The sequence below is a fragment of the Phyllostomus hastatus genome, unplaced genomic scaffold (assembly GCF_019186645.2).
Source record: "Phyllostomus hastatus isolate PE091 unplaced genomic scaffold, TTU_PhHast_1.1 phas_scaffold_46, whole genome shotgun sequence".
NCBI lineage: Eukaryota > Metazoa > Chordata > Mammalia > Chiroptera > Phyllostomidae > Phyllostomus > Phyllostomus hastatus.
Window position 1 is genome coordinate 29,341,194 of NW_025334032.1, and position 16,745 is coordinate 29,357,938.

A 16,745-nucleotide genomic window follows, 5' to 3' on the forward strand; every position below is an offset into this window, starting at 1 on the left:
AGGCGGGAGCGGCGCAGGCCGAGGGGCGTCTGCGATTGTTCTCAACACCCCTCCCCCACCCCGCCCCGTGTGTCTGTTTGTCACTTGCAGCTGAAGATGGAAAGAGCCAGGCGAAGGGGAGGCGGCGGCGGCCGCGGAGGCAAGAATGTGGGGGGCTCCGGCCTAAGCAAGAGTAGACTCTATCCCCAGGCCCAGCACTCCCATTACCCCCACTACGGGGCTTCAGCCACCCCTCATCAGCCTGGGGGCGCAGCCGAAATCCAGGAGCTGGCCTCCAAACGAGTGGACATCCAGAAAAAGAGGTTTTACTTAGACGTGAAGCAAAGCTCCCGGGGCCGGTTCCTAAAGATAGCTGAAGTCTGGATCGGGAGAGGCCGGCAGGACAATATCAGAAAGAGTAAACTGACCCTCTCCCTGTCAGTGGCAGCAGAGCTGAAGGACTGTCTAGGGGACTTCATCGAGCATTACGCCCACCTGGGTCTGAAGGGCCACCGGCAAGAGCATGGCCACGGCAGAGAGCAAGCCTCCAGGAGGAGACTGAAGCACTCGGCACCCTCCCCACCAGTCTCCGTGGGGTCGGAGGAGCACCCTCACAGTGTCCTCAAAACAGACTACATAGAGAGGGACAATAGGAAATACTATCTGGACCTAAAGGAAAATCAGCGGGGTCGCTTCCTAAGGATTAGACAAACCATGATGCGGGGGACTGGCATGATAGGTTATTTTGGCCACAGTTTGGGCCAAGAGCAGACTATTGTCCTCCCTGCACAAGGAATGATTGAGTTTCGCGATGCCTTGGTTCAGCTAATTGAAGACTATGGCGAAGGGGACATAGAAGAACGAAGAGGTGGAGACGATGACCCACTTGAACTCCCAGAGGGGACTTCTTTCAGAGTGGACAATAAAAGGTTCTACTTTGATGTGGGCTCTAATAAATATGGAATTTTCCTGAAGGTAAGTGAGGTGAGGCCACCTTACCGTAATACTATTACTGTTCCGTTCAAAGCTTGGACAAGGTTTGGGGAGAATTTTATCAAGTATGAAGAAGAGATGAGGAAAATATGCAACAGCCATAAAGAAAAGAGAATGGATGGCAGAAGGGCCAGTGGTGAAGAACAAGAATGCCTCGACTAGAGTGAAATTGAACTCCATCAGGCAAAATTTAAAATCATAAATTGGCCAAAAGTACTGATCCATAATCATTTGAAGAAGTTTTTCCTCTTTTTTGGCCCTGTGTTATTAGTAATACCTCTATACTTTATAATACTTCAAGGAGTCCGATTTCTCATGTTATGTTATACACAGAACACTATAATTCGTATGGGAATTCCCACCTTCCTAGAGCTAAATAGTTTAGCTGCTTCATCTGCTCCAGACTACTGAAGTATGCAGATCAGCACAAAATGTGACATTCTGACCTTCTAAATACCATAACTAAGATTTACATTGCACTATGACATAATCCTGAAAAAAGATACATATACTTAATATGGAAGTGTGAATTACTATTTAACAAGTTCCCCCCAAAAGTACCCCATTCCTACTTCATTAAAAGCTGCTAAGCTTACCTGTAGGGCCATTACCACAGAAACAGAAATTGACCTCAAGTATAGTGTAAATATATTTATAAAACTACAAGTAGAAATATATTAATTATCCATTGGATAACTGAATATTAAACAGTAACATTAAAGTATCAAATCTTAGAGTTACTATAGTATTCTCTAATTTCACATTTTGTGGTAACCCTACAGTTTAGCGTTGCCATATCAAAGTCATGGGAGAGTTTTAATTGGTTATTCTAAGTTAGTTAGAATCAATTTCATGTTCACTTGTGTTTATTATACCATATATTTTTATTGACGTTCCAAAGTTTCAGGAATTACTTTTATGTCACCTGACGGGGAAGCCTCGTCCTGTGGCTTTGCCATGGAAATCTTGATGTTTTAGGTTTTCATGCTAATTTGAAGATTATGAGAGGTTTTCTCCCCAAAATATATCATGGACTTAAGGTGTTATATTTTATGCTTCTTCTTTCAGAGGGGTTGGTGCACCAGTTCACTGAAATAAAAAATACGTCTGTAATAATATATTTTACTAGCACTTTTGCAATTGCCACCGTTAAAACTGAGTCAACACTTCCAGTATAAACCTGACTTTTACAGATGTTTTAATTTCAGGGGAGAAAAAAAAGGATTTTTCTAAAAAGCATTTAGCATATAAATTTTCAGACTGGGAAAAATATTGGTTATAAATATGTTTGAAAGGAAAATTCAGGCATTTTCCAAGGTGCTCTTTATAATACTTAACAAGGTTTACTTTAAAAACAAGACTCACCCATTTACATGCATTAAAAATTACTTTCCAGGAAGTGCCACAGCAATTTTTCAACACCTAAGCAATTTTTTAAACAAGTGGTTATAGTGTCTATGTGTACCAACCCACCCTGTATTAACTGACTGAATTTTTATCTGTTGAGCTACATTTTATTCTGAATGAAATTGTTGTCTTTGATCTTGGCTTTATTCCCCTCCCACACAATAAGTCCATATAACCATGTTTAAGGGCCAGACACTGATTTCAACCCCCAAATATAGCTCTCATTAATGAGAGCTGGCTGCATGGATTGAGATCAGAACATAGCTCTTCTTTTATATGCTATAAGTAACTCAAGGTTATTTTAACAATTTTTTTTCCTTCAGAGGTTTGTCCCCACATACGTTTAAGTAAGGTCACTAGGAAACTTTATGATATGCATTAAGAAAATTAATTTCACTGGTTTATGGTACTTAAAAACAAGCATTCAGTAACCCAGACCCATATGCTGGTGTTGGTTTGCCGACTGTATTTCACATTTCCTGAAGTAGTATGAAGGAATGTCATTAGTTCATTCTAATTGTGGACCTTCTGGATCACTATGGAACAACTGAAGGTTAGAAGATAATGTTAGTACTAGACTTAATAGCACATGGTGGGTGTTGAGACCCTAAAAGTAGCAAGGCTCTTCAAACAGTGCTAACTGTAAAAAACTATTGTAGGCTTGGTAAACGTAGTTTTGGGTATATAAAGGAGTGGTGTGCACTTGAATTACTGTACTACTGATTGTTATTGCTGCCCATCATAGTGCCTATTAATAATAATCAACCTGTCAGATTTTGGCAAACTGGAGCTGTGAATATCCCAGTATTTCAGTGTTCCTATCACTATTGCTGTGACTGTATACTCTCTCTTAAAACCTTCCCTTCCAAAATATTTATATTCATTAAGTCTAAATGATTCCATTTTTGGTTTTTAGTCTGATAATATTTAAGTGTGTGTCTATATATATATATTTATGTGTGTGTATGTAATATATGATATATATTACAGACACACAATACTATGTCAAAGATAAATATCTTTAATTTACTGTATATAAATATTATTAGTTTAATTTTGCACTAATTAGTTAAGTAAAGCATTAGTCAAGCAGCCAAATTTTCTACATTGTATATATACTTCAAAGTTTTTACCATGTCAAAGCTACAGATTGGATAGATGCATATATACCATATATTACGGGCAATTGAATACACTTTAGAATCATTAAGCCTTCTGCCAGTCCTTTTGTTTCATTTTCCTCAGAGTCAATGTATTCATTGAAAAATGAAATTATGCTATGTTTTTGATACATAAAATTCCCAATCAATCATTAGCCATAATCAAATAAGATCCAGTTCAAAACTCTGGTATTAGGACATGTATTGCCATGTATCTTATAAAATAAGCTACTATTCTTATCTGTGCAATATACATTTTATTTATTGTCATTTGTGACATAAATGGAGCTGCAAGTGTACATGGTATTCTTCAAAATAACAGGATCCCTGCCTTGAAGATAAACTCTTCAGGCAACTGGATGGTAGAAGTCAAAAAATGAGCATTAAAGTTAGTAACCAAAATTACTGTATAATTCTAAAACACTGATGATGTTTGCACATAATAACCTAAGCTAATGTGGTACAGACTCAAACTGTAATAATATAAGCTAATAGTATGAAATTTGGAAACGGGTTCCTCATAATAGTTGGCAGTGTGCTCCTAGCAACTGAAAGCAGCACTAATCTGTTGCTTATATGCAAAAGATGCAATGTATTATAAAAGTATTAATGTTCTGCCACATTTTATAATTTTTCTTGTTAAAGCCCCAAATTGCCATGTCCCTTAAACTTGAGTCGAACACAAGCTTATTTGCACTAAAGAGCATGGCCAAAAAATAAATGACAGGGTGGAAAAGCTAGTTGGAACCTCTTGAAATAATTGGTTCTAATGAGAGAATTTCACATTTGTCTATTTGAAAGCTATATGATCCAGGCAGACAATCTGTCAGTTCACTAATTTAATAATGCACTTTACCTTTTGTATATATAAGATGTACATTTATGCCACTTGACAGGTGGGATGTGTTTCAATAACTATGTAGTTAGAATCTATAGGGTGATCTCTTGCATGCATATGTTTGTGTTGGAACTGCTGTAGTAACAAGTTTCCATTAAATCAGTGTAATGGAGAAGGGTAGAAGATGCTTTTGAAATAAATCCCAATACATTTAACAAAGAATTTTAAAGTAGAGTTCATATTTGTATTTTTAAGGACTAGAATCAATTTTAAAAAACCTATTTCTAACTCAGATTAATATTACAGTTGAGACTATATTTAGTTGAGACTCCCCATAATACCCTGAAAATTGATTTCGGGAATTTGTGCTGACAAATTTTTTTTGAATGATTCTGTTTCATTGTTGATGTGTGTTTAAATAACTAATGAAAAGACAGTACATGATTGTATTAGAATTAAAAGTATGGTTGGCTGACATGGTGTCATTATGAAAACACCCAGACTAAAGAAATAAAATTTCAAATTGAGGAAATGCAAAGAGCCCAAGAACAATTGCTGAGATAAGTATATTATTTCAAAATTTGCAGAAGAACTAACTTTCACCAAACAAAAAGGGTATTGGGGGACTTAGTGTATCCTTTCACCCTAAAAACTTCCTAAGATGTACATTTGAAAACTAGATGATTGTTGCTTAATAATAGGTTGTATGTACTTCACTAAGAAACACTGTGTACTAACAATTCATCAAGAGTATGCTATATTCACTGCATTTATTTTATATCTGTGGGTAAGAATACATGATAAATAGTCATCCTATCTTAATATAATCATGTATTTAAATTGTAATTTTGCAAATATTTTCAGTAAAATAAACATTTATTTGAGCTGCACAATTTGAAGAGGATGAAATTGGAATATACCCTTAGACTCTCATTTTTAACAAGCAGCTACCACTGAAAAATGTACAATCATTCCTTTAGGTTTTGTTTTATGGTTTATTAATATGTTAAGTGAATAGGACCTCATTTGAATTCTTAAGTGGTGTCCTGAAGATAATTTTTCATAAATGTAAGATTTCTTTTCCTGCTTATTTTGAAATGCCTTTCATTAGAACGATTCATAAAAATCTGATTTCAAGCTTTATGGAAGGACTTTGCTTAGTCACCACATAGTGTGAAATCCGCCTTTACTGAAACACCAATCGTCTTTGGCAGGATAAAAATCTAAAGTAAACCACTAAAAGAAGTTAAAATTGATTCTATGCCAACAGAATAATACAGGTATAAAATTCATCACTGCCAAATAAGATTCTTAAAATCTGTCTGACGTTAAGGATTTCTTGAATCTCATAGAGAAATTAGTGGCCAATGGCTAGCCCATCAGAGAAAGAGAATGAGGATGTTAGCATGCTGTCCAGACGATCCGTGGTCCACAATGTTGTCGCAGTGACGTGCGGGGAAAATGTGTTTTCCCCACTTAATCATGTGAAAATGGAGTTTTTATAGTTACATACTCTGTCATAAAGTAAATGTACCCACATTTATGTAGGTGGATCTTAGAAAAACAAGATATTCCTATATTTTTTGTATAATGTGAAAAAAAGTCTTTTCTTAATTTGACGTGACTTTTAGGTAATTTAAATTTATTTTAGTAGTGGGTTTTTAATCAGTATTTTTGAGTAAGAAAAGCATAATATTTACATTGCTACAGATGGGTAGAAAGTAAAAAGTAGCAACCAATGTTACCAATTTCTTGTATACCTTTCTAGGGTTACTCTGCATGTACAAGCATATGTGTACATACATATATTCTTTTTAAACATGCAAATGAAAACGTGTCCCATACACTATCCTGTACCCACTAGTATCAATTTTAGATCTGTCATTATGAGTGACTATTTTCCTTTTACTTCGATACCATACTTGATCTAGTTAACATAACATTTATGTTATTACCCCAAGAGAGCCTCAAGGAAATTTTGAATGATTCCCATTGGTATTTACTTAAAACGCTAATACTATATGTATATATTAATTTTAAAATATATGAATATTGTTTCTCTCCCTGAAGCCTAACCATCTTGCCTTCCTATTTTCCCCCTTTCTTCCAAAGTATTGATCTTTTTCCTGAAGTAATACAGATCAAGACTGCAGGATGTTAAATTATTTAACCAAGTGTTACTTTAGATTAATTGTGTTCTCTAATGAAAATCACCCATATTAAAAATGTTAACAAATTAATCACTTTCAGTCAATTTTTTACTGATTCTGTTACTATTATTTTTAGAAAAAAAGTGAGTTTAAGAGCAAACGAGTGCTAGGACTATAGAAAAAGGTTATGTCATGACTGTCAAACTCTTTATTTATTAACATGAGCTTTTATGTTTTTGACAAGAAAGGCATAAGATTATTAATGAATAATTCATTTAACAACTTGGTCAAATCCAAGACTAAACAAAGGGATAAAACTAGCCCTGATTGTTTACAGCACTGACTCCCCATTGACGGAGCCAGAGTCTGTCAGACGTCCTTGGGACCAGAAGGCACGATGATGATTCTGGGAAAGAGTGAAAACTTTGGGGTTAGGAGGGCACAAGTACAACTAAACCGCTCCATTCTGTGCTTGAAAAATATAAAGTAGCAAATATAATTGTTTAAAATTGAGGTTAGTGTGATGATTATTCCTAAAAACATGAACAAAACTGCTTTAATAGTTCCCCAACTCCTCCCCCCCCAAAATAATAATTTTTATTCACACCAAAGCAGCGTTTAAGTTCATTTTTCTAAGGACCACCAAGAAAAATTGTTATCTGAAAAATTTAAGTTTCCATATTTGAATCCTGAAGGACACTATCATTATAAATTAAAGTAACCAAGGTAAAAGATCCAATACTAATAAGATTATCTTAAAGAATATGTGGATTGAGAAAGAATTTTTTTAATGGATTGGTTTCTGAAATTTTACCAAAATGTTAAAAGGTTGTTAAAAGTAAAGCAATGGTTTAAACTGTAGAATCTTACCTCCATAATTGGTGGCATAATTTTCTGTTTGTAAAATGTGGGAGGTGTTGTTAGAAAACAGGATCCTCTTAAAAATATATTTTTAAAGTATAAGAAAGTTTGCTTCTTTTATTTTAATAACAAAAAAATTATTCTCTGCAGAATCTGTAACATTGGCAAAGGTTATTGGATAAACATTGGATATTCACTTAAGTTTAAGATGGTTTATATGTATTGTTCCTTATTTGAAGAGAGGGGTCAAAGGGAAGGTAAATTCACCTTCAGGAATGAGTTTTTGCTTAAATTTAGTCTAAAAAATATTAACTATTTCCAATACTTTATTCAACAAGTTTTACTTGTTGAATTATGTGCTTTGTGGTAAATTTTGTTTTAAAAACTACTTTCTTCAAATATCCCTTTAGAAAAAGTTCTCACTCTTATTGAGGCCGGTGGCATCTACCAGTAAAGAAAAACTTATTCATAGCGAGTTCATTAGTACTGCTACGGTGAAGTTGGCTTATGGTGTGAATATGAAGGAAATACTCACTTAAATGGAATATACAGTTACTGCTTTAATGTTGTTGACTTTTTGCTAACATTGACTAGGAGTTGTCTGTCCGCTCATTTACCCCTTTATACTTGGCTTCTGTGTTATTCCGTCCAAAGTTTTCATTGTTCCCAGAAAACATTAGGGGCAAAGAAAAGGGATAGTAATCCCTAAGAACAGAGTTTATAGTGTTTAAAAGTGAGAGTTGCCCAACGTGTGAGTTTGGAGAGCAGGGCACTGTTGTTGGTTTTTGTCTTTATCAAAATTATGGCATAAATCTGGTTATTTTATTTGATCTGATTAAAGTCAGAATTTCTTTTATCTGAGATGCCTGCATTAGAAATATTTAGTATTTTCTTTTTCTTAGAGAAAACAGTTCTGTGGGATAACACTCTCCTTCAGGAGACTATTGGTTATTTGTTGTGGAAGTGCTGAGGTTGTCACCTAGAGGTAGCCAATATAAAAGAGAAAAGAGAAAAGAGAAAAGAGAATGGCGGTGCCTGGTTATTTTGCTTGCCTGTGACAAAAGAAGTCACTGTAACAGAAATGAAAAGACATAAGTCATTCTCAGAACTCAATCCCTGTATATTTAACCTTTAAAAGAGCATTTGAGGAAGAATAACAGTACCTAATTCTGCCAGTGTATGGCCTGACCCAGAGCAAATTATTTGACTTCTCTTGAATGGCTTCCATATGTGTAAAATGAACAAGATTGTGCAGAAAGGGTAAGGTTCTCTCCGAACTTTTTAAATGCTCTATCCATGGAGTGGGAAAGAAAAATATAGATGGAGAATACCAGAACTGGAAAGTGCGGGAGATTCTTTCTTTATATTAAAAAGAACTATAATAATATAGCAACCTGTGGTGATACCACCCCCAAAAAATGCAGAAGTGTCAGTTTTATGTATATATTGGTTTAGCCACACAAAATAAAATTTTGTTCCTATTTCTTCTTAAGGCCCAATTGTTGTATACAAACTACATAGCTACCCTATGCTTTGATTTTTTTTAAAGAAGTATTTTTATTATCTCTATGAGGTCTCATTCTTTGGAATCACCACTTGTTTCTACACATCCATAATCATTTCTCATATTCTGCATGGCAGAAGAATTTTAAAAATTAACATCACTTCTTAAAATGTCATTGTTTCTAAAAATAACTATAAATTGCATTGCTAAATAATACACTGCAGCTATCTTTGCAGTGGTCCCTGAGAATCAAGTACTGCTTTTGACCTCTTTTTCCTTGGTCCTATTGCACATCCTATGTCTCAAGTAATGACATTTAGCAAGGAAAATAAGGAAGGACACTTAACTGGGAACACCATGGGTCTACTTTAGAGGACTTATAAGTAGTCAGGTATGCAAAGATAAGACATCATAATGGATCTGTTTATTTGCTCTTAGCCTTGAGAAACTGCACAGGTTGATGATTGGAGGGGAAGAGAAGAAGCACAGGAGGTCTCTGTCTAGAGGCGTTTATTTAGGCACCCAGTTCTTCCGTATGCAGTGCTACCCTACTGTCAGCAGGGAGGATTAAAAGAGAGTAACCCCTTAGACCTCTTGGTGCCTGTTTGTTTATCAGAGACAATATTTAAGAGTAACCGCAGTGTATTTTGAAGTGTATACACACGTGTATTTTGTTCATGTCTTCCCTCCTTTTCCTCCCTGCATACACTGTAACCTGTTAGAAGTGGCTAAGAACATTAACTTCTTCCACTATGACCATGGCCCTACTCCATCCTATCTATTTGTTCAGGTGACAGTTAAAACAATAAAGACTGAAGCTGCTCTTTAAAAATGTATAAATTGTCCTATGAGCTAGATCTATAGACTGTGAGAAAGAAGGGTTATTACTTCACTCAACTAATGTCAACACTATTACCATATTTCTATATAATATTTTAGGATGTATAAAAATATTCCACTTGGGATGATACGGATTGAAAGGTCCTTTACTCCAACTTTTCAATACTCAGTGGATATTCAGAAAATGTTTTGACTAGTGTGGTTGACAGGTAATTTCAGCAATGATTTTAGCCTCTAGGAGAATTGCACTATGATCATTTTGAAAGAGAAGGCGGTAATGAAAGGAAGAGTCAAATATATTAGTACTGATAACTATTATGTATTGAATACTCACCATATATTAGGCATTGCTGGGCCCCATGTATCTACTATTTCAATCCTCATAACAACCCTCTTATCATCTCCATTTTAATATTCCAGAGGTTTAGAAACTGGTTCAATATTTTAGAACTAATATATTTGAACCCAAATTGACAACAGGCAAAGATTGTGCTCATTCGGGCCACACTAACCTTAAGAATTCTGAAATTTAGTCTGCTGACTAACAGAGCACAGGCTACCCCCAACCCCCACTATAAATAAATCTGCCTTGGATTGCTGGAATTATTTTATCCCAGTCTGTTTCCTATAAATGGGACTAGTTCATCCAAGAGACATTTACTTACATATAGGAGGGTTCATCTAGCTGGTAGTTGGTGAAAGTATGATGCTAATAAGTGAAATTTATTTTATCTTTAGTATAGTTTTTACAGATTGAACCTCTAATTTCAACCAACTATCTATGTTTCAAATGTAAGTCAATATTTTTAAAAGCATCAGATGAAAATGTAAATAGATCACCTCAATTCTACCCTTAAGGGCAGAGAGAAAACAAATTACTCTTCACAGTGGGTCTACAATTTTATTTTCACGAGCCAAAAACAACTGGTTATGTTAGATCAGTTGAAAATAAATCTTATCTATGTCAGAGTTTCACTGATTTTTGGCCACTTTTCCTGCCATCTTGCTCTTCCTACATTGTTCATTTTCATATTTAATTTCTAAGTTTCCTCTTCTTTGACTCCAGCAGAAAAAACTGAAGTAACTACCCTATTTATAGGTAGACATTTTTCTCTAGTACTGGAGGCCAGCAGTTTCCAAACTTTGGTGTGGTTAAGAATCACCTAGAGGGTTTGTTAAACCACGGATTGCTGGCACCCACCTCCAGTCTCTGCTCCCTGGGTCTCCAGGGACGGGCGACAGAGGATCAAAACTTGGCATTTCTGACACATTCCCAATGCAGCTCCCACGGAGACCACACTTAAGAACCACTGCTGTAGGTTGATGTGATTTTACCTTAGCTACAAAAGGTAGTGAAGGAGAAACTTGGCCAAAACCAATGGAGGTAGCATCTTGGTAGAAAGAAGACTCAGTGCTACTCATTCTGCCTTGTAAAGTTTATAAATCCCAAAACAAGCAACATTTTTTATAAGTTGACTAGAGCTTAAGTAAAAATTCTTTCCTTTTTATCCTTCCACTACATTTAATAACTTTTCTTAGTTCCCTTGGATTTTTTTGACAGCCATCTTGAGATAATTCTGATGGGAAGGAACAATTATGAATCCATATATGAAAAGCTTAGCTTTCAAGTTTAAAGGGACAAGCACATTTCTAATTTATTAGATAACTCTGGTGTGTAAGTCTGAGCAGAGGAAAGTGAATAATTTCTATACTCAAGAATAACTATTAAATATTTGGACTTTAAGAAAACTTACAATCAGTTTAGCCATTTAATTTTACATATTGGGACCTGTGATGGCACTCAGATGGTCCGTAATTACTAAAATAGGGTAAATAAACAGAAAATAAAAGCTAAAGCTTAAAATACTAATTATCTCTTAAGATAGATGTGGAAAGAATTATACTAATTTCTTTTAAAAACATATCTTCATGGGTCCTATCCATATGTATAGGATAGAGGACCTATACAGATACTGTAGTATGTTTATGGTACTATTTAAAGATTAACAGCTGTACTCATTGATTTCAATTAAGAAATACTTCACCCGAACACTCATTGAGTGTATTATTTGAAAATATCTAATATATTTTAAAATAACTCGTTTTCCAACCTGTAGACATTCTATAATTAATGTGTTGATCAAAGTTAACAAAACCATATTTTATATATTAATCTATACAATTAATATATATGACTACACATAACCTCTTAATAGCTGTTATGCTAGTAGATCACATCCTATTGGAAATACTAAATTAATTCATTTACAGATATTTGGCAGTTCTGTGATGTTATTAACGTCTTTTTGCAACTACTGCCCCCTCAATGATTAGTGCTTCGAAGCAATGAATGAATTCCTAACTGTGAAAAGATTAACCCCTGACATAATGGAGATAGTGACCAGCTCAAAAGGATCACTACAGGTAGTGTAACTTTCTTTTAATTATTCTGTTTGTATTATTGCTACAACTTAAATTTTAGATTAAAAAAAATTAAGTCTTAGAATTATAGTTTGAGTAGGCTTTTGACAGAATAGAGATTTTGGTAGATTTGTAGATTTCAGCTCAACATGAGAACAAACTTCAAGGAGCAGTGTTACCTCCATGTTACCAGAATTATTTAAGGCAGAGACTAGATACACATTTCACGTAAGATGCTAAAGGGAATTGATAAATCAGGAAAAAATGGATTGCTATTACCTTGAAGATTGTTTACAACTCTTGACAGAATTTTGGGACAAATACTTGGAACTCTTGTATTCAAGGTCTTTGTTAATTTACCAAGTTGAACAAAGAAGTGTGATTTCAATTTTTCTAGTATTATTCTGAAACATATTAAGAAAAAACTCATTTCCTCCCATCCCTTGTTATTGCAACATGATATAAGATAAGTTTTATGAAATTTTCCCTGCAAAATTAAATCTAGCTTTTATAATTTTTATAAGAAAATTTTTACTTTTAATCAGTTTTTAGAAATATATGAAGGAATAAATTTAGTATATATATATATTGCTGTTTCAAAAGTATCTGCTATGGGTTTATTTGGAAAGACAGATGATACAGTAAATTGGAAAACCAAATTATTGGATATTATCAAATAAAGTTTCTAGAAATCCAGATTAAATTCTACTTAAATGTTGAAACAATGAAATAATTTCATTCTCCTTTTTGTCCCATGCACTACTACTTTAACGTAAGGTGAAATAAAACATAGTTTTCTAATTTCATCTTAAAATTTCTATGTTAGAAAATAAATTTCCAAGTAAGTTGATTATTGCTGCAAATAACATGTGTGGTTCTCTCTTTAAGAGTTCAAGGCTTTGTTAAGGGTAGAAGGGAAAATTCTGGGATCTAGTATGAACCAGTGTGAAACTCAGTTCTCACTTGGAGGTCCGCTTTTTCTTGGAGGCCACTTTTTCCAGTCATCTGTGTTTTCTCCTGATACTGTAATGTTTCCAAACTTCTAGTGGACAAATGACATCTTTTAGAGAGAGATCTGGGTGAAATGTATTACATCAAAGTCTATATAAACTCTACCTGTATTACACATTTCTAAATACTTAGCTAAGTAAATTTTACTGTGCACAAATATCACGTGTGTGAATGAATATGTATAGATTACAAGAGCTCAGTCCTTCCCCCATCCTTTTCCTGCCCCTAGAGAAGTAAAGATAAATTGTTTTCATCATGCTTGTTACTACACTTGATTGGCTGCCCTAAAGTCCTATGTAGAGAATTTTAAACCTGCACTTGGAAGGAAAGAGAGAAGAACAGCATTCATGCCAAATATTTGCTTTTTGTCACACCTGCTATAGAGTTGTGAAAGTTCCCACCGAAGATCTAAAACTTTCAAGCTTGACCCAACAGCTGGCTCTTGCAGCCCAAACTACCATTTGTCTCACCTCGGAATGTGTCTCTTGTCATACTTCTAAGAGATTGCTTTAATCCAAAAGTCCCTCCTTTAAAACGGCAGAAAAATCTTCAGTGCACCTCTGGGGAACCCAAAGAATCACGGCCCTGATTATATCATCAAGAATACCCATAAGCGTTCAACTCTGTATTTGCCTCTAATGAGTTCTAACATCCATGAAATTGACAGCAGTTTCTCCCTTTAAAATTTAGTTCACTCTCAAATATTAGTGTCCACTGTGTATTAAAAATGCAGATTCTGGTCCCCATCCCCAGAGACTCTGATTTGGTTGGTCCAGAGTGGGGTTCAGAAATTGCCCTTTGTGATACAGGTGTTCCGGAAGCTGTTCTTTGTCATGGACTTAAACTTACATCCTTCCTTCCATATTTTTCCCCCAAATAGAATTGTTTAGGTTTTAATACTGTCACCCATAAGTAACACCATGGGACAATGATTTTTTTATGTTATTAAATACAAATGATATCTAGGGTTCACTTTAAACAAAGAGAGGCTAAATACTTCAATCCTAGTATTTAAGGTTTTGTACTATCATTTTGTCCAGCTTTCTGGGCAATAATCACAGGTAAGGCTAGTTTCTCCCCACCTCCTAAACTCAGATTCACACTGCTGACTGTATGCTCCCCAGAATTCACAGCCAAAACATTCTGAGCCTTTCCAGCCTCAGTTGAGTTCACAGGTGATTCGTCTTTCACTTTCTCTCAAGTTGACCTGCTAAATTTCAAAGGACCTTTCTCAATCTTTTTTTAAAGATGTATACTTACAATTTATTAGAAGTCGAAATAATATCCTTAGTCAGTCTGAATACCTCATTCTTCTGGTCTTGTTCAACCTCTTTTTGTTGTGGTTATAAAGAAAAAGCACATAATGCAATTTACCATCTTAACCATTTGTTATTATATTAACCATTTCTAAGTATATTAAGTATATTGACCTTGTTGTATAACAAATCTCCAGAATGTTTTTATCCTAAAAACTGAAACTGTGTCATCCCCTGGCAACCACCATTCTCCCAACTTCTCAACATTTTTTAATAAGCAAGATATGCTTAACCCTTTTCCCATCAATGATAGGTTTATAGTTATAGCAACTTGGATCTCCAAGTATAATTCTTATAGTATTCTCTATTGATGTAATTCTCACATATAAAAGGTTTACAATTAAAAGCAATTGTGCTCACGTTAAGAGATTTTTATAGTCTTTGGGTGACTGCAAATGAATTTTTTATCCTGATTTACAGGGAAAGCTAACCCTTTATTCCTCATGAGACCTAGAGGACTCCTGAGGGACACTTTGTCTTTATTTGTTTATTGAAGTTTTGAGGTTAAAGTTACCATGGCAATTAGGCATAAATCCTGGAATTTCTGTAATTTTTAATTATATTTTATTGATTATGCTGTTACAGCTGTCCTGATTTTTCCCTCTTTACCTTCCTCCACCCAGCACCCCCCACTCACTCAGAAAATCCCCCCACCATTGTTTATCTCTTGGGTCATGTGTTTAAGCTCTTTGGGTGCTCCATTTCCTATACTGTACCTCCATGGGCTGCATCCCCATGGCTATCCTGTGGCTACCTATTTGTACTTCTTAATCCCATCACCTCTTCACCCCCACATCTCTCCCCCATCTGGCAACCATCAAAATGCTCTCCGTATCCATGATTCTTTCTCTGTTCTTCTTGTTTAGTTTGCTTAGTTTGTTCTACAGATTCAGTTGTTGATAGATCTGTATTTATTGTCATTTTATTTATAGTTTTCATCTTTTTAAATATATCCCCCTAACATTTCATATAATAATGGTTTAGTGATAATGAACTCCTTTAGTTTTTTCTGATCTGGGAAGCAATTTATCTGCCCTTTGATTCTAAACTATAGCTTTGCTGCATAGAGCAATCTTGGCCGTAAGTCTCTGCTTTCGTGACTTTGAATATTTCTTGCCAGTCCCTTCTAGCCTGCAAAATTTCTTTTGAGAAATCAGCTGACAGTCTCATGAGAACTCCTCTGTGGATAACTAACTTCTTTTCTCTTGCTGCTTTTAAGAATCTCTCTTTATCTTTAACCTTTGGCATTTTAATTACGATGTGTCTTGGAATGAGCCCCTTTGCATCCATCCTGTTTAGGACTCTGTGCTTCCTGAACTTGCATGTCTATTTCCTTCACCAAATTAGGGAAGTTTTCTTTTATTATTTTTTCAAATAGACTTCCAATTTCTTGCTCTTTCCCTTCTCCTTCTAGCACCCCTATGATGAGAATGATGGTCCTCTTGAAGTTGTCCCAGAAGCTGCTTATACTATCTGCATTTTTTTTAATTCTTTTTTGTTCTTGTTCTCATTAGTTGTTTTTTGGTTCCTTATGTCCCAAATCATTGATTTGATTCTCAACTTCATCCATTCTATTCTTGTTTCCCTGTAAATTATTCTTATTTTCAATTAGTGTGTCCTTTGTTTCTGACTGGATATTTTTTGTGCTGTTGAGATCCTCACTAAGTTACTTAAGCATCTTTATGACCGGTGTTTTGAACTCTGCATCTGATAGATTGCTTATCTCCATTTCATTTAGATCTTTTTCTGGAGTTTTGATCTGTTCTTTTATTTGGGCCATGTTTCTTTGTCTTCTTGTTTTGGCAGCCTCCTTGTGTTTGTTTCAATGTATTAGGCAGAGCTGCTTTGACTCTGTGTCTTGGTAGTGTGGCTTAATGTACTAGGTGTCCTGTAGGGTCCAGTGTCACAACCTCCCCTAACACCCAAGCTGGGTTCTCAAGGTGCACAGTTCCTATTGGCTGAAAACACCCTCTTCCTGTACTTGAGCCTTGGTTGCTGTTGGCAGGTCAACGGGAGGGATTTACCCAGGCCAGTCAGCTGCAAGATTGTCTGTGACCACTTACCACCAGCCTCTGTCCTCCATGAAGGATAGCTGTGCAGGGGCAGGGTGGTGGTGCCTGGGTGTGGTCTGTAGTTGTCCACTGGGTGTGCTGGCCCTGAGGTTTCCTGGGTGATGCAGGCCAAGGTTGGCCCCCACCTATGTTTTGCTTAGGGCCACCCTGCCTGAGCTATAAAGCAATCTGAGATGGCTGCTACTTGTGCTGG

General features: G+C 35.5%; 1 protein-coding gene across 2 annotated transcripts in view; it reads left to right on the forward strand.

The window, feature by feature from the left end:
* The window catches only part of PURG (purine rich element binding protein G), a 35,650-nt gene that overhangs the window by 437 nt on the left and 18,468 nt on the right, over window positions 1-16,745 (forward strand). Inside the window, exon 2 of one of the 2 annotated variants that reach the window (XM_045821166.1) lies at window positions 91-954. In XM_045821166.1, the coding sequence (XP_045677122.1) occupies window positions 97-954 (858 nt within the window). In that variant the 5' untranslated portion in view covers window positions 91-96. Of the gene's footprint in view, window positions 1-90; window positions 5,316-16,745 lie in introns of those variants that run through there. The other variant, XM_045821165.1, reaches the window with a different exon arrangement.